General features: G+C 43.2%; 1 protein-coding gene across 1 annotated transcript in view; it reads right to left on the bottom strand.

Moving 5' to 3' along the window:
• Nucleotides 1–13,382: 13,382 nt before the first annotated feature.
• SLC35E1 (solute carrier family 35 member E1) overlaps nt 13,383–24,661 on the bottom strand; it is a 48,808-nt gene continuing 37,529 nt past the window's right edge. The window contains exons 4-6 of the mRNA XM_078669161.1: nt 22,876–23,001; nt 20,190–20,435; nt 13,383–18,297 (exon numbers count right to left, since the gene is read on the bottom strand). Coding sequence (XP_078525287.1) covers nt 18,079–18,297; nt 20,190–20,435; nt 22,876–23,001 — 591 coding nt within the window. The 3' untranslated portion in view covers nt 13,383–18,078. The remainder of the gene's footprint in view (nt 18,298–20,189; nt 20,436–22,875; nt 23,002–24,661) is intronic.

Here is a 24,661-nt window from a genome sequence, read left to right as displayed (position 1 = left end):
ATCCTCCCCCTCATCATCCATCCTTCCCCTCATCATCCATCCATCCATCCATCCTCCCCCTCATCATCCATCCTTCCCCTCATCATCCATCCATCCATCCATCCATCCTTCCCCTCATCATCCATCCATCCTTTCACCCACCCCTCTATCCATCCATCCATCCATCCTCCCCCTCATCATCCATCCATCCATCCATCCCCCTCATCATCCATCCATCCTTTCACCCACCCCTCTATCCATCCATCCATCCTCCCCCTCATCATCCATCCATCCATCCCCCTCATCATCCATCCATCCTTTCACCCACCCATCCATCCATCCATCCTTCCCCTCATCCATCCATCCTTCCCCTCACCCATCTATCCTTCCTTTCATCCATCATCCATCCTTCCCCTCATGCACCCATCCTTCCCTCCATCCATCCTTCCCCTCATCCATCTTTCCCCTCATTCATCATCCAGCAACCCTTCCATCCATACATCCAGCTATTTACATTTTCTGTCATCCATCCTTCCCCTCACACATCAATCCATCCATCCTCTCTCATTATCCATTTATTCACTCTTTCATTCATCCATTTACCCTTTCACTAATTCATCCAGCCATCCACCCATCCCTTCACTTACTCACTCGCCCACCTTTCCATATTACTTTTGAGCTGAGCCCTTTTGAGAAGAGGCCCATCAAGAACTCCACCCTCACTGCAGGAGCCATTCCAGGACTGGGACAGAATCCACCCAGGGCAGAGACATGATCCACCACAGGGGGGACAGGAGCCATCACAGGCGGGGGAGGGGGGGACAGGAGCCATCACAGGCGGGGGAGTGGGGGACAGGAGCCATCACAGAGGGGGGACAGGAGCCATCACAGGCCGGGGAGGGGGGACAGGTGCCATCACAGGAGGGTGAACAGTATCCACCAGGGTGGGCACAGGGGTGGGAATGCAGTATTCTAGTATCATCTTGGGCTCCTCGCCCCCCCTGCACAATACAACGAGAAGACAGGCTCTCTGTCCAAAATGCCACCCCCACTGTGATGTACAGTACTTACAGGAGATACTCTAAGAGAACTGATTGAACTGATTGTCGTCCATACTTTGTTAATTAGTGTGGGTGCGATTGTGCCTTTTCATTTTATTACATTATAAACTGCATGTTTGAAGAACTGAGGTTTGCTTACAATTTAGTGACAGTAATTAAGCTCTGTGAAGAGAACCACGTGCTGCCTCAGTGTAATCTGGCGGAGTCTAGGATGTTTGGGGCCCTGGGCTGAGGGGAATGTGTGAGGCCCCCTCTAAATTGCAGAGACATGATGCATTCAGGGCTGTTTGCATCTGAATGGATGCCCCTGCTCCTGAACCTGCAGCCCCTCCCTCTCAGTCACCATCGAGCACCTCTTAACAGCTCATCAGGGGCTGGAGGTGTGAGGGCTGCCTCCCCCCCCCCCCTCCAAGTGCAAGCTGTGCCGGCTTTAGGGTGAGGCAACCGGTGCCCTGTTAAAATGACGGACAAATGGCATCCGTTGAAGAATCCTTCACGGACAACGGACAGACGGCCAAAATTACGGACTGTCCGTGAAATTTACGGGCGGTTGGTCACCCTATCTAATACCCGATTCGGTTTGGGTCTAGTTCGCACTATATAAAACTCTGCAAAAAAAAAAAAAAAGATATGCAGACGCTAACACTTGCAATCTAATGGGAAGAAAATGAACCTGGAGAAAACAGCGACGCAGTCGCCCCAAGTGCAGACCTCGATAGAGGGGTTCCCTGTTTAGGGAGGGTGATTCAGAAGAGAACATCTCCGACAAGGATCTTGACTCTGGCAGACCATGGCACCCATGACTACCCACAATTCCACAGACAGACACTGGACAGTTGGATAGCGTTGACTCATACAGGTATTTATCATCCCCAGTCCTCAGAGTGACCCCCCCAGACCACAAGGTAAGCAGACTACGTAGCAAGTAATATTCGCCAGCATCTGGAGAAGGAACTCATGGCAAGACCTAAGGCAGTGTCTCCTAAACGCTCATTGAAGGGGAAGGTGGTGGTCACGTCGGACATAGACACCAAAATTAGCACCTTATTAGGCAAATACATGAGGGACCCCAAGAACAGCATAGATCGATCCTGGTGGACATGCCAGGATTAACTTCTAGAAGTAGTCAGACTCCTCACACATCATTCAGATGGCAGAGAAATCCAAACTATCCGGTATAGCCATGTCCACAGACATAGTTGCAGGTTGGGCGCAGAGGCAGCGCACATTGCACTTTAGCAGCAGAAAGGCGATCCCTCATTATTAAGATAGACCCCAAGCTTGTGGAGCTCGCAATCTCAAAAGTCGGGGTCACAGATCAGGGAAATCTGTTTGGGGAACCCTTTGACAAAGAGCTATGTAAATTTATAGCAACATTCTCTGCCCCGACAAGGTGCAATCCTCCATTAAGAAGATCTTCCCCTAGAAGGTTTTGCAAGGGTTGCTCCTCCAACCAGTTGTACCAACAAAGCCCCCTCTAGAGGCCAGTTCAAGAGGAACAACAGCTGGAATGAATGTCTACCCTAATAGGGGCACAGGCAGAGGAAAGGGCAACCGAGCCAGCAGATGAGGCGCAAATACAACAGGTGGAAATTCTGGTAAGCAGTATCCTTTCTTCCCCTCAAAATCTATGCGGGAGAATTTTAAAGTATGCTCACAATTGGAGGGAGATTACCGTAGACCCATGGGTCCTTCAAACAGTTTGGAGCAACCACAGAATTCTACGGATCACCAGTTTAGGGGGTACTCCAGAGGCCTCTGGTCTTCCACCAAGGAGAGGACACGGATAGATTCAGAAGTGACAGAGCTTCTGGAAAGAGGCACAGTTTATAGGTCAGTACTACACCCAAATTGGTTCTTGAGCAACTTATTCCTCGCAGGGAAGAAGGACAAGGGTTTCATGCCAGTCAGAAACCTGAACAAATTCAATGAGTGCCTTGTCTACTACCACTTCAAGATGGAGGGTATCCATCTCCTACGAGACATCCTCCTAATAAGGGACTGGATGGTCAGGCTGGACCTCAAGGACACCTACCTTTCAGTTCCCATTTACCCACCTCATCGGAGATTTCTTCAATTCATTTGGGACAGATTTAAAAGTTCCGGGCTCTTCCTTATGACCTCATCAGCCCCACAGTGCTTCATCAAGCGCTTGTGACCTATAGTGGAGGCCTCTGCATGAGGGGATGCAGATGATCATCTATCTGGATGATATGCTTCTTATGAACCAGTCTCAATCGCAACTCAGACACAACTGAGCAGGACTATTGCGCTCCTCCAGGAGCTGGGTTTTGTCATCAATGAATGGAAATATGAAATGCTACCAGCCCAACAGATGACCTTCCTGGGGTTTCCTATTGATTCAGTCGCAGCATCCCTGAGCCTCCCAACTTCAAAGGCCTGCCAAATACAGAAGGAACTCTGAACCGTCCTGGGGAAGGACCAACATGGTTCCGAAAAGGTGAACCAAAGGAGGGTGGCCCTGTCCCTGCCTTTTCTTGGCTTGGACAGGCCTGCTTTTGTCCTGGGCTTCACCAGGGCGCGCCCCATGCAGCAGGCTTGCTAAAGCGCTTTTCAGCACGTCGGGAGAGAATCCGCTCCCTTTACAGTCAACACACTGCAGCTGCGTCTCCTGGCACTTTGGACGATTGGGATGGAGTATGTGGGCGTAGACTACCCCAATACTGCCACTCTTGCTGTGGATGCACCTGTGCCAAGACCTGTGTCTTCAACACACAAGCCCTAGGTGTCCTTTGGGATACTTTTCACTGTATTATTTACGATGAATGGAGGTCAAGAGTAGGTTACTACTGTAACTCATGAAATTCTTACTTTTTTTGCTTGGTTGCACACACTATTGGGTCAACCTTCACAAACATGTAACAACTTTTTCATTCAATTTCAGTTCACCATTTCGATTTTGTTTTTATGAAATCCCAATCCTCTATAGCAAAAAATAGTTAAAATGAGGTTAGACACAAAATGTGGTGGCATTCCGGGGCAGTAGAAAATAAGGTACCTAGTCATGAAAGGCGGTGTAATCGACTGCAGAGTTAATAAGTCAGTGAAAAGTATCCTAGCACCTTCCACTCCTATCACTGGCCAAGAAACAAGGAAGGTCTTTTTTGGCTTAGGCAGCACTCACCGTCTCTCAGGTTAATCAGAAGATGTATTGTCCATTCCCCCAGAGCACAAAGAAAAGTGCCACAAATCTAACAAGCATTGGCATAGCCAATAGGTCTCGCTTTTGGGACCTTATAAGTGTTTATTTATCCTGCACAATATCCTTGGTGCAACATCATCAACTGTTGCATGGCTAAACTCTTATAAGGTCCCAAAGGCGAGACCTATTGGCTATGCCAATGCTTGCACTGCAACTGCGTGGGAGGTGGTGGTGCCATCCAAGTACAAGCACTGCAACTGCGCGGGAGGTGGTTGTGCCGTCCAAGTACAAGCACTGCAACTGTGCAGAGGTGGCGGTGCCCCACCATTACAAGCACTGCAACAGCGCGTGAGGTGGTGGTGCTGTCCAATTACAAGCACTGCAACTGCACAGAGAGGTGGTGGTACCGTACAAGTACAAGCACTGCAACTGTACAGAGAGGTGGCAGTGACCCACCATTACAAGCACTACAACAGCCCGTGAGGTGGTGGTGGTGCCGTCCAAGTACAAGCACGGCAACTGAGCAGAGAGGTGGTGGTGGTGCCGTCCAAGTAAAAACACTGCAACTGCGCAGAGAGTTGGCAGTGTCGTCCAAGTAAAAGCACTGCAACTGTGCAGAGAGGTGGCAGTGCCCCACCATTACAAGCACTGCAACAGCACATGAGGTGGTGGTGCCATCAAAGTACAAGCACTGCAACTGCGCCGGAGGTGGTGGAGCCGTCCAAGTACAAGCACTGCAACTGCGCAGAAAGGCGGTGGCACCCACCCATTACATGCACTGCAACTGTGTGGAGAAGTAGAGGTACTCAAGTGGGAAGTAGTAGTAGTACCTTCCCATTACAAGTCCTGCAATCGTACTTCGAGATAACCAGACTCTCCCACTGAATGTACTGCAGACATGCTGAGATGTGCCAGTACTCTCCCATCACAACCACTGCAACCATGCTGAAGCGTGCCAGTACCACTCCACTGACGTCCTGCTCACAAGCACCGGTACTCTCCATTTCAAATTAAGCAAGTGCAGGTACACCGCACCGGACAATGTAAATCAGTGGATGGCTCACTTGCAAACACTCTTCAAGATGGATGTGCAAGGAAGAGGGTCCCTTTAAACAAAGCCATCTGAGAGCCCCCACCGCTCCATCACATCTTTGTAGCCGCTAGTGAGCTGCGACATTTCAGTGCGCTACAAAATATCACAAATAGAAAGGGCTTAAACCCCTCCCACCACCATGCAGAATTATATCTTAAACAAAGAAAATCAACATTGGTAAAGATGTTCCCGCAACCCCACACCTTCAGTCTGGACTGGCTCTTTAACTCATGCTGCTTTGCATGCTGGGACTTGAGACCAGGCAGGCAATGTTTACAGTCAACATACGTGTCAATAGTGCTATATTCAGTTGATTTATTTGGCAGAAGGTGTCAAGTATAATACAAGGAAAGCGGCCAGTTAGGGGTTAAGTGACAAGTGAGACAATCCATTAGAAAGGCGCTAAAAATGGAAAGAAGGCGCTATGAAACGTGGTGCCACTGCTGCCGGACAAAAACTAGGTGACCAGAAATGCTATCACACCCCCCAAGGAAAATAAATAATAGAAAGGGCTTAAACCCCTCTCACCATCATGCAGAATCATAACTTAAAGAAAAGCAACATGAAACACACGGGTAACCCCTCATTTTATCACAACGCAGGACCCCAAAGCTTCACCAAGGGACCTTCCTTTCCAGGGTACTGGGGCAATGCGTATCCTTTTTCACAAGGGGAGGGGCACCATTATACGTATCTACTGGTCGCCCCAGTGTGCTTCTAAGCACCTTAGATTTATATGCGAGCACAAACTAACAGAAGAGGGGGTGACAACCTGAAGACGAATAAGGGCAATTTGACCAGGATCACGCGTCTGCCTCTAGGGGGAAAGCCAATAAAAGAACCATGACAGCTAAGCGCCTTAAAGCAGCGGCGCTTTATGAAATACAACGCTTCTTCACGGTCTGGATCTAAATGACAAAAGGCAGGTCTGACATATCGCAAACTCACCATGAAGCGACGTCATCATGCAAAACGAGGGGAATAAAAGGGGAAGGGAGAAAAGAAAAGGGGGGGGGGAGAAAAGGGGGGGGAGAAAAGAAAAGGGGGGGAGAAAAGAAAACAAGTATTGGCCGCGCGGCTGTGAAAGTGACACGGCCGCCTGCCCCCGAAAGTTAAAGCGATCGCATGGCGGCTGCAGGCAAGCTTGAGGCCACCAAAAGCCTGTGGTGGCACTTTCAAAAGCCGCTTACTAAATGTCTCGCAGAGCAGCGCATGCGCTGGCTCAGCAAGACCTAAAAAGGAACGGCACAAAGCAGTTCTAAGCTATAAAGGCTCCAGCATTGTGCATCAATGGCCCCAGACAGTAATGAACATCAATGACCCCAAGCAGTGAGGAGAATCAATGCATGGTAGGTAGTAACAAGCCTTAGTGAGCCAAGGTGTTGGTAAGTATGAATTGCTCCATGCTGTAATCAACTAGAAGGCTGGCGGAGAAAAATTGTGTGAGCAAGACCAGCCATACAGACTTAAAAATCTCTGTAAAAATGTTGCTCATCACAGAGAATGGTGGAATAAGGGGGTGCCTTAGGGTCAGGGTAATAACCCCACGTGGACTGGGCATATTTAATGAGGGGGCTGCATGTGGTAAGAATGTTTGTCACAGCCCAACTAGATTGTGGGCGGAGCCAAGCACTGGTATATTAAGAGTATCGACTACTCTACTGCAGGAAAAATGTGTCTTGTCCCATATTGTCGAAAAGACAGCCATAAATAGAATTCAGTGGACCCAATCCCCACTTGTCACCTGTACTTGCTGCACCACTGGGGCCATGCCAATCGGCCAGTCCATTGACAAGGTCATGAAGGACCATTTCTGAGACCCAGGTCCTTTGGTAAAGGTTCTATTGGATTGATCGCAAACAACTTCACTTTGACTTACTGATCAGGTTAGAGCCTTAGATGCACTTTGTAACATCATACAGCGGTCCCATGATCTCCCACCTTGTTTAGCACAAAAAAAAAAAAATATCTGCCTCCCCGCCTGTGGGTACAATAGTTCATATCCAAATTTCACTTTTATTCTGTTTGTTGTTTCATCTTGTATTGGGATCATTTAAGACTAACTCACGATGGACGCCACTCTGTTTACCATCACTACATGTACTGAAACATTTGTGTGTGTGTGTGTGTAATCTGTTGTTCTTCTGAATAGGCATGAATTAGTCTAAGGGCCGATGCTTATTGTCACAGCAAAATAGCTTGGGATTTTTAATCCGTCCTTATCCTGGCAAGACCAGGGATGTTGGCTCGTCAGGCCAGGGAGAGATTGTAACCCATGTCACGATGGCTTGGAATGCTACCAGAGCCATTGCCATAAATTTACTCTTTCCAAACATTCCACCCATCAGCTTTTGGGTGTTCCATACACCATTTGCTCTCCTGCCATCCTTTTATTTTCATCTTCCTACACGATAAATGAGGTTTGTTTAAAAAAACAGGTTCTCTGCAATGTGAAAAAAGAAAATGCCTTATACTATACCTGGAGTTTAATCGTGCTGACCACTATCCAGTATGATTTGCCTACTAACAATACTAAGCCCTGCCCCAATTTCAACTGACTACTTTCACTTGTTGGTGAGAATTTCAGAACTGTAAAAAAAGAGTCCAACATGTATTATACAAAAGCTCTAACATAAGTACCATGTTTGAATGGTGTAGCCTTTTGAGAGTTAGCAACTAATTTCAATTTTCCCATCCTTTGACCAGCGAACAACTTGAAGTTTGTAGTGAGATGAACTAGGTGGCTGCCCTCTGAAATCTTTGCAGCACATTCCACCCAACCACAGTCACTTTGTGGGGGAATAGAAAAATTCAGACAATCAAAAGTCTATGTTTCTTTGGAGTTTTCATACTATTCCAAAGCAGACCAATGTATCTCTAACTCACATATGCATATTGACCTGCTACATTGTTGCCCTTTTGTTAAAAAAAGAAAAATGTAAATGTAGTTCATCTAACCTGGAAATGGTACCAAAAAAGGGCCAGTTCCACAAGCTGTTTAAATTTGGTGGATTTTAGTGGTTTTGTTAGAATTTTTCGTGGAAAATAGTTGCCTTTGGAAAGTCTCACTGCAATGACGAAAAACCAATGTTTTGCTCCTTCCCTTGTAACAGCCTCTCCGTGATCACAGTGCACAAAATCTGGCAGTTTCAAACCGAGATTCACACACTTCTCCGATCTTTGGTGCAGATTTGCGGGAAGGGGGTGGTATAATTAACAATACAAAACGGCCTTATTCACGCAATTGGTTGCGCCCGTTAACTGTGTATCCAAGCATGTACAGTCTTTGAGGTGCTTTTCTTGCTGTGCACAAAATCAGCGGTTATCCCAGTCGAACAAGAAAAAGAACAGAAACCACAAAAGAATCACATTTTTCTTTTGCCTTGCTTTATTTACAATTAACATTTTTTTAAACATTTTAAAATGCAAGCTGTTCAAATTAACTTTTAAAGACCTTTACAAGCTAAAATCCAACAAACCCTAAATGTACAAAGTAAAAAAAATAAAATAAAAAAATTCTGGAGAATAAACAGTTTTCGATCCTTCGAAATGCGGTTTATGTACAAAACGTAGAACAGACAAACAAATATTTAAGCAAACAGTCCTGTTCATTTCACAGTTAAAAAAATGTTTTTCCAGGAAGAAAAAAAGTTGTCACATTCCAACAATGATCATAGCCACAGTTTGTTGCATTGAAGAATCCATGTACTATGTCAATTTAACTTGCACCAGTGATCGCAGTCTCTTGAGAAGATCTGAAACCAGTAATCTAGGAATCCTTATTTGTACTTGAATAAAATGAGCTGTGCTTGCCGAAAATCAGAAACCAACTGCCTAGGATTATTTGTTTCCTAGACAGTTTCACGGCAGCCCATGCTACTGTAATCTTATGGGATGGGGTAAAATGTGACAAGATAACTTTATATTAAGTGCAAACAGTCCTCAAAAGGAAATGCAACATTGCTAAATTCTCCCTCCTGTAAGGTGCTAATTTTTTTGATTACCCACATGACCACTTTTAAAGTGATGAGAGAAGTGATAATTATTATTTTTTAAAAGAGGGATGTATCCCATTAAAAACTAAGTACCGCCACAATACATTAATTAAATGGAATCAAGTGTTTTGATTAGTAAGAGTTTCTCTAGCGTGTGCAGCACTCTTGCATACAATCTGATTATCAAGTTATGAATTGGCAACAATTTTTTAAACAGACAATTGCCCTACGCCTGCTGCTGATCCCCAATATATTACCTTACTTTAGGAACTATAATTTCACTGGAAAAGTCACTGTGGACCTGGAGACGGAAAAGGGCAGCGTACTAACAAGCCCTTCCTCTTTCACACCAATTCACAGCGATCCAAGTGCGTGGAAAACAGTTGGGTTTAGCTGCTACATAAATTTGGACACATGATAATTCACTCTTGAAACTTACAATCATACTTAATGCAACACAGGAATTTCACTAAGCGGGGTCCAACATCAGGCAACAGGATATGAAGCCCGTGGGGAAGAGACTAGACTAGTGGATGGATGGGAAGGTAGCAGGCGGTAGAGGGTTGTAGGCAGACCAGTGAGAGCACTACGCAACCTGTGTTTGTTTGAAGCATAAAAGGAGAAATTGAAAACGTGCACTGTATCACTTATGATTCAGGAAGTTCCTGAGATTAGCAGGCTATCTAAAAAGTCACAGAATATGGGTGTTTCCTGCGGGAATGTTTGATTCAATGGAAATGCACGTAGCAAAAAAACCCACAGAAGATCTGAAGCCAGACTTTGAATGGGAGATGTGTTGGGGCAATGAATTGTGCAGACAGTTTTTCATGGGACACAGGCAAGAAGAGCAGCATTAAGGTTTCAGTGTCTTATGACAAAGCAGTGGTTTGTGGGTCCATGACCATCTGGTCATGTATGCACTGGATAGGGTCGTTTTAAAAATTACCCAATCTGTGTGTCAAGTGCTACAGTTTATCTGATGCACAGAAGTTACTTAGATGTATGATGAAACATTTTTATCAATAGCTGTGGATGCTGAATTAATATTTAGAATCTAATAGGATTCCACAACCAGTCTTGTAACAGGGTCTCATCGCTCATACATATCCTGTCAACTATACTTTTAGTGAATCTCCATATGGTGGTGCAAGGACTAGACTAGGGATGTTGTCTGGGCCACACAAATCACAATAACAAACAAACATATTGTTGCAGAATCAATGCTTTGCCAGAGGACGTGTTCTTTGGACTTCATATAGTTAGTTGAAAGGAAGAGGTAGATCACAATATCCAAAAGAGAAGCTTCCAGACACTATGGAAATGCTGTGCTTTCTATGGTTCATGTACTACCTGCCCTGCTCTGATGTGTCCAGGAAAGACTTCAAGAAGCATTATGTAATTTGTAGAACAATTCTGTATTCAAGGCTTTTTAAAAACACTCAGTCACACACCTACAAGGGCCACACATACCGGGGGCTGTATTATAGTAAGTGCTCCAGGTGTGCAACAGGCATGTGTGTCCGCTTTGTGCACTCCCAGGGCGCTTTGGTATTACAGAAGGGGTTGCAGACGCTTGTGCTGCACCTTCTGTAATACAGATAGCGCTGGCGCGTATGTAACACCACACTATCATTGGAGGGCATGCCCTCATTTGCAAGCATGCATGCGTGGCCTCTGTGCCAGTGCCTCCTAAAGGCAGCCCTCGGACCCCCCCAGACATCTCCTTGCAGGTGGGTGCAGTCACTCCCTGCACCTGCCCGCAAGGGGAATCGCTCTCTTCTCTTAAGAGCAGGCATGCTGCACTGCTGTTGCACTGTGAAATAAGGATCCTCTTTGAGGCGGCTGCTCTGTAGTACACTTGAATGCGGTGCATTTTCAGCTGCTCTGGGGGCAGCGCGGGTTTATTGTAATATGGTGCACTTTCCCGGTTTGCGCACGGCACACCTATTTAAAAGTGCGCCGTAGCGCAAAAAGACAAAGGTCGCCGCATATGTATTACAGCCACAGGGGTTCTGAAACACTTGTAGAGCACCCAAATCTATTAGTATTCCCACACTTGGAATCCGAATGGAGACAGACCCTGAAAAGGACTAGCACTGCACAATTTTATCCACATGTACCCCTCAGCTGAAAAATATCAGCATGTTGAATAAGGCATTAGTTCCTACACGAGGAGCCTATCACCAACTAGGGATTGTCAACAGTAGTGTGCACGTGTAGAAGGCCACAACATAACGAGGAAGGAATCATGAACTATGATAAAATCACAACCAGACATCCTTCACACTTCCCTGTGTAATCAGCCTTCAAAGTCTATAATTTGATTGTCTGACAGCATCTAGGACTCAATGAAAAGCTTTGATATGCAGTTCATCTTTCTTTTATCCTATACTTTCAAATTGATTTACCGGTAACCCATCCTGTGAGAGCAATCACTGAAGGATTTGCTTTTGAACTTTACAGCCAGTGTCTCCATTAAATCCCCTTTGTGATTCGAAGGACACAAATACACTTTGCTGTGGTACAGACACCTTAGTATTAATGCCCATCTATTGAACACCAAGCCCACATCTGATCAATTAATAATATGAGGCGAAGCGCCAAAAACAAACACACACCACTTCGTAATAGCAGGCCTGTAAGCTTTTAGTGTAGCATATTGGCTAGAAGCCCCAAACAGAAATTACAAATCCTTCAGGAGACACTATGGCATGTAACAGAGAACTCAGCTGAGCTCTATTCAGCTTATTAATTCATAATAACATAGGGATGCTGTACCAAAGTCAAACGTGTTAAGGCAGTGCGACACTTAGGGATCTTTTCCATGTCAATACATCTCTCTGTGTCTATGGTCTGTGGTGCAAGGCCTTAGAATGTACAAAAGATACAGCTTCAGTGCCCTATTATCTATTTTAGCTCTTCCCCATTTAGTAGTCATTTCTTTTCCATTTCCCATATGTTGCTCTTAATTCTCAAAGAAAAAGCTTCACTTTCTTTGGCTCCGGCTTCATATGATGCAAAGCATCCACCAGCCAAAATCACTAACCTGAGGCTTAGAAATGTACAAATATACAAAATAGTGCCAAACACTGCAGCACACACTACACTGATGAGAACTAAATTAATACGCCAATAACTTTATTTCTATTAACAACTAAATAACTAAGTGCCACCTGACTAAAAGACGGAAATACAGTCCAGTGTGTAAGTGCACTAACACATAATGCCCCAGTGTCTACCAAACTTAAAACCTGAAAAGCATGCTTAACTTACTGACCACATGCCACCTTTTCAAAACATGATCTGAAATGTACATTACATCTACTTCATGTTGCGATATGCCATAGCCAGGTCTGGTCTAATAGAGCCATGAGGATTAGGCTTGTTCTATAAGAAGGCAGACTGTTACTAAAGTTAAATAGATGTTAAGAAAGGTTCACAGGTGGGGTGAAGGCAACCCACATTAAGATAGCTTTACTCTGCACCTGAACTCACTTCTATGCTCCCTTTTCTAAAAAGACTATGAAGGGTCACACAACAGAGGTAGGGATGACGCACGAATAGCAGGGACTATTACACACCAGTCCACATTCTCCCAACAAGAAAGAGTGCAGGGAGGCATTCTAGGAACACCCACTAATCATTTTAAGTGGCTACAAACATATGCTTTGCTCAAATGCTGCAACAAAGCTGTGCACCAATTGCAACTCCAGGGGAGGAGGTGGCATGGTTTCCTCATTCACACTGAAGAATAGTCCTGGAAGCAGGTATGACACAAACAAGCAGCAAATATCTATTATCACGCCACCACTTCTCCAGGCATAAAGCATGCAGGCACGACTAAACGTGCAGCGCTCTATTACACACACCTTTTTGCTTTCTCTAAAGCTTTCTTTCCATCGTCTTTTCAGGAAAAAACCTATCCACTGGAAATGGCAACTTGAATATGTGCACTTTTTACGAGAAAGAACATAAGTACCACATAATCAACAAACAGCACACCCTATCAGCAGACCAACTGGAACCTGCTCTGTCACCAAATCGGAAACACAAGAGACATCGGATTTCATAAGAAACAGAAGCAGGACACCCTGGTCTTGAAATATGTATTTTCAGCAAACTCTCTCAAGTTGGAAATTGCCAACCTGCGAAATACACCCGTTTATTGGATGTATCAGTTCATTGATATTAGAATAGAAACATCCACCTTTCTTCTTAACATATCTATCATATTTTAATAAATTATTCGATGTCATTGATTTACATATAGTGTTGGTAAACAGATTCTCTCTTTTGCTTGACAGACCTTTATATACAGTAGATTTATCAAGTGCCCTGGATTTAGACCATTTACTTCATAAAGGTATGTACACATTATGTACACGTATATACATAAACACCAGGGACGCTACATATAATCACAAATTTCTTAAGGAGGAGCAGTATATTTAGTCATTACTGAGCGGCGCACTAAGCAATGACCTCAGTTTGCCACTGTCTGCCTCTTTTTCAGAGTAATTTAGGTAACTTTAGTGGACAACACTGGGATGTCCAGTTAAAGGTTGAGGTACATTTCAAAAGCTGACATTTTACAGGATGTGCCAAAAAATTATAAATTTGGTTCTTCTATTTAACAGGTTGAACACTGCTGCCTGGCCACAAAGATCTCTGCACCTTTTATAGTACATTAGCTAGATAAACAAAAAAATGTCCCTTCCAGAAGGCCACCTGGGATAATCCTCAATTCATTTGAGAAATGGTACAGTACAGACTTTAACATTGTAGCTAAAAAACTAAGAATGAAAACGAGCAAAGCTTGTACGATCAGCAACACAAAAGTTAACTTTCATGTAAACATTGTGATCTAGGTAAACCATTGTGTTTACAACTTTTCCTATGCTTCTGTGAAGTATTTCAAATAGACACCACAAATATTCTTAATCTGGTTATTGTTTGCTTTACAGAGTGCATTTCTGGCAGGCATTATAACGAACATAGCTTCGTTAAAATTCCGTGGTGGACCACAACTCATCTTCTTTTAACAAATGGCAAAGCGCATCAAAAAAATTGAGCCAACGCGTCTGTGACTGTCCAGTGCCCTCACAGTTCTAAATGTAACTGATCTCCCACATAGAAGAAATTCCTTCCACAATAAATATTATATTTCTTCATTTATATCTGAAAATCTGGAGTGGCTCATCTAAGAAAAGAAAATCTACACAAAAAAAGAACAGCACTCAATGCGCGCACGTCAGAAATACCATCCCGATTTGAAAGTCGCATGCGTTAGGCTTCAATTTAGTGTTAGCCATTGCTTGGGGCCAGTCAGAGGAAGTCCAAAAGGGGAAACCAGGACTTAAAGCTATATGACAGTCCACGAAGATGACTGCTAGCCGATGCTCCAGTTACCGTAGAATTTTAACCAGTTTAAGAGGGAGTCATAAACTGCTGTTAGACAGCATCAAATGTGGCTGCCTTTAACATTTAAATGGTGAATAATTTGAGATTGATCCAAGGGAGGTTAACAGGTGTTCCAATGAATTCAGTTTTAGCTTATTTTTAAACTCTATGAACTGTAATATTTACATCTAACATGCCATTAAGCATAAACATTAAATGCAGAAAAATAATTTAAAATCTTAAAATCCTCAAGCGGAAGGGAGGATCAGAGGGTTGATGACTACATTGCATTTTGAAAACCGGCAACAATCTACTTTCGATTTAGGTAAGTTGTTATAATAGATCACTGCTGGTTACTAAAGTCACTGGATAGACACCTCTTTAGTGTGGTGTAGCTGGACTTCCATGCAATTTTACTCCACTGTAGCTCCAACGAGTCATGAAAAAGAGAAACAGACAATGATTTCTGTGAAATAGCGGAAAAGCTTCTAAGATAACAAGTCCTCAATGTACTCTTCAAAGTACGTCTTTCCATATGTATGACCCTCCATCCTACCTGGATTCAAACGGACGCAGCAGCTGTGATCAGTGTTACCGTAAGGTACCCAATAACCGTTCTGTGTTTGAGCTTTAAGAGATTCTCTTCTTCACAACTTAATTTCTTTCCTGTATTTAGCGCTGTGCAATGTGAGAAGCGCTCATTCAATAAAACTATTATTAGAAAACGTAAGTTTCTGCTTGATATCCAGAGCCAGAAAAGAGAACAATCTCGGTTCTGGCTGCTCACCTACAATATTCTCTCCCTGGCACGCACAGTGGTCAGTGACCACCTGAATGTCACTGATTTTCTTAAAAACAGGCTCTTTCCAAACTGGAACCAGCACGGGCCTGCTACAAACTTGTATTCGAGCAACAGGAAGTTAGCATTTTTGTGCGGTACAAATGTCACATAATTTGTGCTTTAATAAACTCACACTCGCTATACAAAATCCAATTAATTATATTACAATTCATGGTAGTGGGGGACATAGAACTAAGCTACCAACGTAGGTGTCTCAACGTGTGTGGACAGAAAGCTCTATTTAATCAGGAGTAACTCCAAACCAAAAAGGCTTTGGCGACTAGGGCATTACTTAGAGGCTCGGATTGGCAGCCTCTTACTGTACAATACAATCCTTATGGCAGAGCTGGTAACACGCATAGACTGACCAATCGTAACCTACTCCCAGTGCTTTAAAAGAGCAAAGCTATTTTGCCATTTTATAGTCTGTTATTTCAGTTTGCCTATATAAAGTTTTTAAGAGACTTCAATGCAAACTAGCAAGGTTTTTTGGAGGAAAAAAAAGTTTTCTTAATAACAAATTAAAAGACTGCAACCTCTACATCACCAGAAAGTCTGCATTGAACCTAACCAGGATTGAATGAAACACCTAATTTCCTTAACCAGGGAATGAAATTGCTTGCAGATTTAACAAACAAAACTCTTACCAACATTGCGATATAAAAACAAAACATAACTTGGTTTGTAAAATTTGACTTTCATTAATATCAAAAGTAAAGAAAGTAAAGTCTGTATTTTCTGCTCAGAGATTTACAGCTTTTTTGGGGTTTAACGTGTTTCTGGAGCACTTGTTTAATCCTTAAGGACGATATATGTTTTAAGTAACTGGACATACCCAATTTCTCATCTACAAAAGTAAACTGAGGAGAAGCATTCACAAATGTTTTTAATCACACCAGTTATTACTAACGCAAAAAAAAAAGACTCATCCAGATACACATTAAAAAAAATCTGGAGTTCTAAATGACAGACTTACAGAATGGCCCTCCGCCTCCATGGGTGGCATCCGAGGCATCCAATATCGGTCACAGAATGATCCAAAGGAACCAAACATGACAAATAGTCTGTGCCCTAACACAGCAATAAATACAGGTCTATATTACAGACCTGATGAAATTACAGGACGCAAAGAATATTCCTGTGAGTGCCGCTGTCGTGGGTGACTTCTTTTTCCCAACTTTGAGTAAAATACGGGAAGATCTCCCCTATGTCTAGTTCGGTCCAACATCTGCTGTAACAAATACGGATGACCGTAATACGGAATATAGAAATGTGCTACTCCCAAGACTTCACAAAGTTCTTCTTTGCAGGAAGCTCAGGCGTGTGACTGAGGCCCACCAATCTGATCATTTAACTCCTCTTCTGAGCTAAAAAAAATATGGTGTCCTCCATTTGTGAGAGTTTCATTTACGGACAAATTGTCCAATCAATGGCTAAGTACTGCTGTTTGTGACGGATAAATCCTTTGTTTTTTCAAAAGCAGACTCATCTAAAAGTTGAGCATTTTCATACAGAGAAGGACAGCACAGCTTCTTCCACTAAGATGCCTTCGGCAATGAATAGTCTGCATCTCAACTTTGACAGCTGACCACATTCTTTCAAGAATATTGTTAACGGCTTGACTATTTCCCTTCGGCGTCACCAACTATGGCGAGCCTCAGGGGTTAGCTGGTCATAAAATCCCTAGGGTCAGTACGGACACTTTAAAAGTTACTTAGCAGCAAAAAAAAACCTATTCTTGTTAAGTGCATGTACCCTGCCTGACTTGGTCTGCTTCCAGACAAAACCCTCACTCATAACAAACTGATATGAACTTTGTGTTGAAGTTGTCCCACTTTATATAGATGCAAGAGATGTATCACCACTGAACACCACAGAGCATTGTGAAGATTGGTGAAGGGGTTGTTATAAGAGGCATCTGCAATATTTCTTCTTCATTAGGGGCTGGTGGGATTTGCAGGCAAGCTCAGCACCTCTAGAATACACAGGATCGTTCAATCTACCACCAGATTTAATCTGGGTTCAGTAAGGTGTAGTAGGTGGTGTTGGCTACAAAGTTATAGATACAGCCTGACCAACAGCCAGCATTTCCAGTTTGTCTCCAGCCTACAGTACTCTGCTACAGTTCACAGGAATTAATCCTCACACCCTATTCCACCCTGCACTGAAAGATAAAATATGCTATAAAATTATGTGATCTGCAGAAATTAATTTAAGAAACAAAGGACGGCACCAGCCAAGTATACCCTGTTAAAAACCTAACATTCGCATGCGAATCAGACTCTGCCAATATTAGCAACAGATATACAACATCAACATGAAACTTTCACATCTAGGCGCCGTTGTCCTTGATCATTTCTGTTCCTCTGGCTACCGTGATCTGCTTAGCAGATAATGATGTTCCGGTCTGAACACACAAACTTCCCCAACGTGCAAAGCTAAACTAAATTTAGGTGCTTAGAGAATCACTGATGCGTCCGATGTTTGTGCTGGCCTTCGGGAGACAGGCTGGTAGAGCAGCTGCTCCCACCTTGGGCACCAAGAGCCTAAATGTCGTATCTATTTAAGCTGTGTGTGGTTAGTTGGTTTTGTCTATTATACTGAAAGTGATCTGTCAAGATGTTCGTTCGCCCGTACTGGTAGTCCCCGTGTTGTGGGAAAGCCACAATCCCATTCTGAAGCTTTTCAGGCGATCCCAGGTGATTGTCCTCCAAAACAACGGGAAGGAGTTGCTTTTTAGCTTCTTGGTGTGCATCATATTTTGCCTGGAAAAAATAGTAAGAAGTAATATATGAATATATCACCAGTGGGTACAAGTAGCACTACTCAAAATGAGTGGAGACAATGCAAAAGTTTACAATGGTGATATTTGGGGGTTTATTTATGAGCCTATAGCTGGTTTGCCTTGTTAAAGACAAGAATGCAGATAAACATAGAAAAGACTATTCTTTGCACCCAGTGTTTTAAGCAGGCTTGAGGACAAAGATTTTTTTTTTTTTTTTTTAGTTCTAGGGACTTCAAAGATAGGCACAGATTCCAAAAAGATCCGAAGCAGATATTAGAAAACATGCAAGCAAGAAAGAAAATATAAGTTGGAGGCATACAGGGCTTGTGAGACTTAGCCGGTCAGATGGGCATGAGTGGACATTATCAGCTGACCAATTATATGTGGATAAGTCTGAAAACCAAAGAGCGACTGTAGAAAAAGAGCCACTCTTGTGATTTTGGCACCCTATAATGACCCTCAACCACCACCATTTTAATTGACGTTCGTGTGTTCCTTAATGTAGGATGGTCCTGCTTCTCTTCTGTCCTGTAATCTTGCTGTCTTTCAGTGGGAGCTGTTACGGAGTGGAACATTCTTGCCAAGAGCAGAGCGCGTGGGATGTGCATTTGAAGGTGAGGTTGTGCAGGAATGTGTATTGTATTGTGCATTGGTGAGGTAGAATTAGGAGTTCCTACTACTGGCTTTGACAGGGTTTAATGTATGACTTTACCTTGCTTTATGGCAGTGCTAAGCTTTGACATGCTTTCATGTCATCTTGCTTTGGGCCTTTGTGTGCATGGCCTAACTAACTCCATTTTCATGACTGAAGCTATTTTCTGTGCTTGCACGTAACTGCAAAGTGGGGAGGGCATCTCCTGCTCTACCTCCTGTTTTTAACACTTATCTGACTAGAGAAAACCGGTTCTTATCAGAGGAATGTCCATGGGCCGTCACGGAGCCATAGCAAAGGCCTGATCAACTGATGCCGTGGCCTTGGAGCAGACTGGTACGGGTTCTCATGAGAACGAGGGGGCGAGGCTTGGTAGAAGCTTTGTTATGTTTGGATTTGTATTAAAAGGGGGAGCCTTCACTGGTCTGGTGGAAGTTTGGAAGTTTGGCTTCCGAGCAAGGGCAGATGTGTTTATCTCTGATTGAACCCTGATTGCTGAGCTCGGATCCCCGGCTGTGTGAAGACTTTCCCCGGCCAGAAGTGGGCAGGGTATGCATCAGGTGATGTATTGAGTTTTGTGGTTATTGCCATTGTGATGTGAGCCAGTGGCTGTGATCGTTTGAGGCGTTTTCTTTGTGGTGTGGGAGGTGCACATCTAGAGTGATCCTTTACTGTGTGTATATATCGCTGTCTGATCTCTCGCAGGACGTCCGGAGTATCTTATCTTATATCAGTTATTGCTGGTTTATTAATCAGTATAATTATTGATTCATGGCATTTAGATTATAAATTTGCTTAGTTATTGATTCAAGCCTTTAGATTATAAGTTTGCTACATATATTTGATTCTAATGCATTTGGTATCTGAGATAGCCTTTGTTTAGAGAGTATTATGTAATAAACCCCAAGCCTTATTCTAAAAGTGATAGTCTTTGCATTTTGTTAAATAAAACTCCTTTTCAAAAGGTGCTGTTTGTTTTGAAGTCTTGCTGTGCCAGGGGTGGTAAAACATGCTCAAAAGTGTATATTATTCAAAGGTGCAGTGGTATATTTGCCTCCCAGGTGGGAGTGCAGTGATTGGGTGTGGCTTATTGGTGAAAAGCCACATTCAAACAGCGACATGTTGAAAAAATTGAGGAACAGCAGGTTTTTACAGCAGAGTCTAAAGGAGCAGAACACAACAGCACCCACAAACCAAGTAACTTCTTCCTAATGACCTACCTTATTATACAAGAAGACGCCAAGAATGGCCGTCATCATTCCCAGGACATTGGTGCCAGTGACAGGGTTGCGGAGCATGAGAAGTGACACACTGATCACCATGATTCTCTTGGTGGCGTTGGCCACAGAGTAGCTCAGTGGACTCACTAGATTCAGAATGCTGAAAGCAATGAGATTCTGTGCAAAATTACAGGTTCCGCTGATGACGAGAAGCAGTAATGTCCAGGTTCCATGTGACATGTCACTCTAGAGAACAAAAGAGCAAGAAAAAAACAAAAGCTTCATTAAAAAGATATGGTTATGGCCTGGCAGGAAAAGAGTTCTCCAGTAAAGGGAATAATAATAATGCACAGGACATTTAACCGTGTTAAATGGAATACAAAATATCCCCTGCTGTAGATGAAGAATGAAATTACCTGATGCAAGAGTACTTCAGTAGCCGGAAAGCAATTCTATTGTATTCACTTAAACATGGAGAATTGTATAACTCACCCATCCGAATTAAAAAACAAAAACAATGAAATCCATGATTTATGCCAATTCTAATTCAAAATTAGTGGGGCACACTATATTAAATTACCCCTACTTTGTATATAATCACCACTCATGAAAAATTCAGGACCTGGGAGTAAGAATAGGTAACAGGACTGGCAACTGAGAACGCAGTACTTCATTAAAGGGTTCGCCAGACTCCACTATACTCCTATAAAGCCCTAGGTTTTTCAGAGTAGGCTCCACCAGACCTTTTCCACGCAAGTTCACGTCTGGCAGTATCACACTACCGAATCTTTCATGAGTGGTGAATATATACAAAGTTCGGATAGTTTAATATAGTGTACCCTGCTAATGGTTTGGTGGATATAAAGAATGCCCTGAAAAAAAAGCCACATGACGTGTTTGGGCACCCGGAGGCGTGAAACATGTAAGACTTATTAGGAGGGACCAACAAACAAATGAGATTCTGGTCCTCTTGTTTTTGGTTTTAACCTCGGCATGAATCCACCTCCCATTAAAGTGAATGCATGGGGGATTTCAAAGGCAATTTTTAAGAACACTATTCATTCACCTACTCCACACTATCACCCACCTAATCACTGATGCACATGTAACAAGCACGGGTGGAGAAAAGATCTCACATCAACAGTTAGAATCCCTTTAAATGCTCCCCAAGACAGATTTCTGTCTGAAACTGCACTCACAGCATCCAAGTAGGAGGAGAACCTGGTTACATTCACATCCTTCCTGGTCTGCACAATTTTGCAAATTGTCAAAGCTGCAGCTCTTTCATATTGACTGTTCAGAGACAGGAAGATCCACAGGCTTCTCTCACCTCTGAATTAAGGGAGGGATACTAGGTCGTTCACATGAATAGTGATACAAAGGAAACACATGCTGTGACTCTGGACAAGTGAGAATTAGATTTATTAGGAAGCAGGCTGTGGGTAGCATACCACAAGCATCGGCAGCAGAGATTCTGAGCACCGCTTCATCACTGCGAGGATTTCCCACAATAGTGGTATCTGGTATAAGTGCCTATTTAGCCACTGCTAAATCAATAATCAAACCTTGTGCTCCTAAATGCACTGTCTCAGTCATAATCACTAGGACGTTAAAACACAAGCAGCAGATGTGCTAAGATGAATGTTCTCTGCCTTCCACTGCACAACTCCATCTCCACTACTGTAACCCATGGTCTTTAATGATGAACAATGTGTTGAAATGTAATATAATGCTGAGAATCAAACAACCTCCCTGTCCCTTGGAAACTGACCGCTTGTGGAATTGCAGCATAAACTCTGGTGATCTCCAGTAATCCGTATACTTTCCAGCTGAAGAATGATTTATTCGATAAGGGAGCAGTCACATAACAACTTAGTCTACGTACCATAATGCTGCAGGTAATTGAGGGGTATATGGCTCCCTCATCTTGAACCAACTGTATAACCCAGTTCTCTTTCAGCTAATGCAAGACCTTCCGCACTCAAGGACATTTGCTGATCTACAACAGAATACCAATGACAGCCTTCGGCACTGGACCATTCTTTTGTCAAGAATGACAAGAGTGAACTTGTAGATATTTTTCTAAGGAATAGTGGTCAACTACTTAACGCACACCCAGTCAGACAATCTAGGTGAGCCACTCATCTAACTATATAAAATAAGCAACACGCCTCCCTTCGGCTGCCATGTCTGCTCTTGGCTCCAATATGAACTCTCTAGGCAACAGTGAAGGACAGAAATGGAACTGCAATATCCTTCCACTCAAGCTTCTACCAACAGTATGCTACCAAACAATTCAGCTCTTCGCTTTTCTAATGTGCAGCTCATTCTGACCTGTATACCAAACGGCATTAGTTTTACTTCACAAACAGCAAGATGCGTAATCTTGCTCGGGTAGAGATTTGGATGGCTTGGCATTAAAATGAGTGATTAACTGGGGGTCCATAGAAGCCAAAAGGTAAAGGGTCTCTGTACTAAATGATGAAGTGATACATACATGATCAGCAACACCTGAAGCATCAGTGAGGGCAGGAGAATGCTGCAAGTGGAAGCTAGTGGAATCACCAGACCTTTAAGCTTGGATAAGGCAACTCTCCCCAGCATCAAGAACCTTACACAACCCTTTCACAACTCTATTTGAGAATTCCCTCACAGAACCATGTTGGTCCAGCATGCACCAACTTACCAAGTCGCTGTCTATAAGGAAGGAGGACAGGTCCAGCAAGACCCACGTGGGGATCATGAAGAAGATGGCGTGGAATCCCAGAAGGTTCAGCAGTCGCAAATGATGAATGCGCGTGTCCTTCAAGACCTGAATCAAACAAAAAATCAGAATGGAAGGACATACGATACTTGCTTTTAGCTTGAGTCAAATTTCACAGGCAAAATACTTTTTCCCCCCCTCAACCGAATGTATCTCTGGGTGCCTTTTGTGCAAAGTAGCATAACATTTTCAGTTTACAGTTGTGTACTGTATCGTGGAATGCTACTGACAAAGTAAAATGCATCAATGCAAAGAGCAAGCAACCTTAGGAAGGTTGTATGATGTTACAACGCAATCCGTGGCAATGCATGCCTTCACCACGCATGCGTTACGGAATGCTATTACCACATATAACCTTTACCACGAATATTCCTTTACCACGCATACCTTGACAACGATTTTCGTTGTAAATTCATGAATGGTAAGGGCATACTCTTGGTAAATTTTATACCCTTCCCCTGTAACCTTACGTGACCCCCCCCCCCAGCCCCCTATCCTTCTTAGAATTACCCCTGCCCGGAACCCTCAATCCTTAAATAAATAAATAAATAAATAAATATATATATATATATATATATATATATATATATTTTTTTTAAACTAATATTCCCGTTACCTCTTCACTTCGTCCCCTCTCCTTGATCTTCCTTGGTGACGTAAAGAGGAAACAGAAGTGTCCTTCCGTTTCCTCTAAAACGACGAAACTGATTGCCTCCACTTTGCGATGTTACAACAGGTGCATTTGGGTGGTGGGGGGGGGGGCAGAGACCCCCCCCTCCCCCCGACCCCTTTTTTTTCTGCAAGCTTTATTTTTGGGGGGAGACACCCCCAGACCCCTTTTTCTAATTTTAGCCTTTAACACACATGCCTTTACTACGTATCTTGTAGTAAAGGTATGCGCAGTAAAGGCTATTCGTGGTAACCACTCATGCGTTGTAATGCATGCGTGGAAACGGCCGCGTTGTAGTGGCCGTTTCCCCCTTGGGAATACTCAACAAAAGGAAAGCATTTCACCCATATGACCATGGCAAATGTAATCACTTATCAAAGGAAACCGTGAGTAAATGCAAGTATCAAATCACTGGATGTAGAAGGTAATTTGCACCCATTGCACTAAGAGCTTCTGAATGCGAGGTAGCCATCATTGCGGCAGGGGAGGTAATGGTGAGATTGGGAACTAGCGCACAGATAATGAGTCCCAAAGCAAATCTATCACCGAACCAGAATGAACCTACAGGCTCTCAATTTCGTTTAAATTATGAACAGCAAATTAAGCATGAGGGTTGCACAAGACTAATCTATGATTTACCAGCATTACTTGTTCCCTCTTCCTTTAAAAAAGTGTGTCACTCAGAACCCAAACATATGAAGGAAATAAGACCGACGAGCCACTCAAACAGAGCTCTATCATGAATATAAGCAATCGACGGAAACAAAAAAAAGTCTCACTTTATTTTTCCTTAAAATTAGATATCAAGTAATTATGCTCAGAAAACTTACAACCCATGAAAGTGTTAGATATTTTTATTTAGGAGTGGTACTGTCACCGTGCCTCAGTTCACATGGTTGCCCAAAGCCTGAAAACAGCCAAGACAAGGCACACAGTAAATAAGACATTTAAATAAAAAGTTATTTTCCCCACTCATGAGGTGCCATTAGTTAGCAATAAAAATAATTTTTTCATTTGAAAGATGGGCACATATGATGC

The sequence above is a fragment of the Lissotriton helveticus genome, chromosome 12, assembly GCF_964261635.1.
Source record: "Lissotriton helveticus chromosome 12, aLisHel1.1, whole genome shotgun sequence".
Classification (NCBI taxonomy): domain Eukaryota; kingdom Metazoa; phylum Chordata; class Amphibia; order Caudata; family Salamandridae; genus Lissotriton; species Lissotriton helveticus.
The sequence above is the reverse complement of the archived record's forward strand: the minus strand, read 5'-3'. Positions and strand labels throughout refer to the sequence as shown.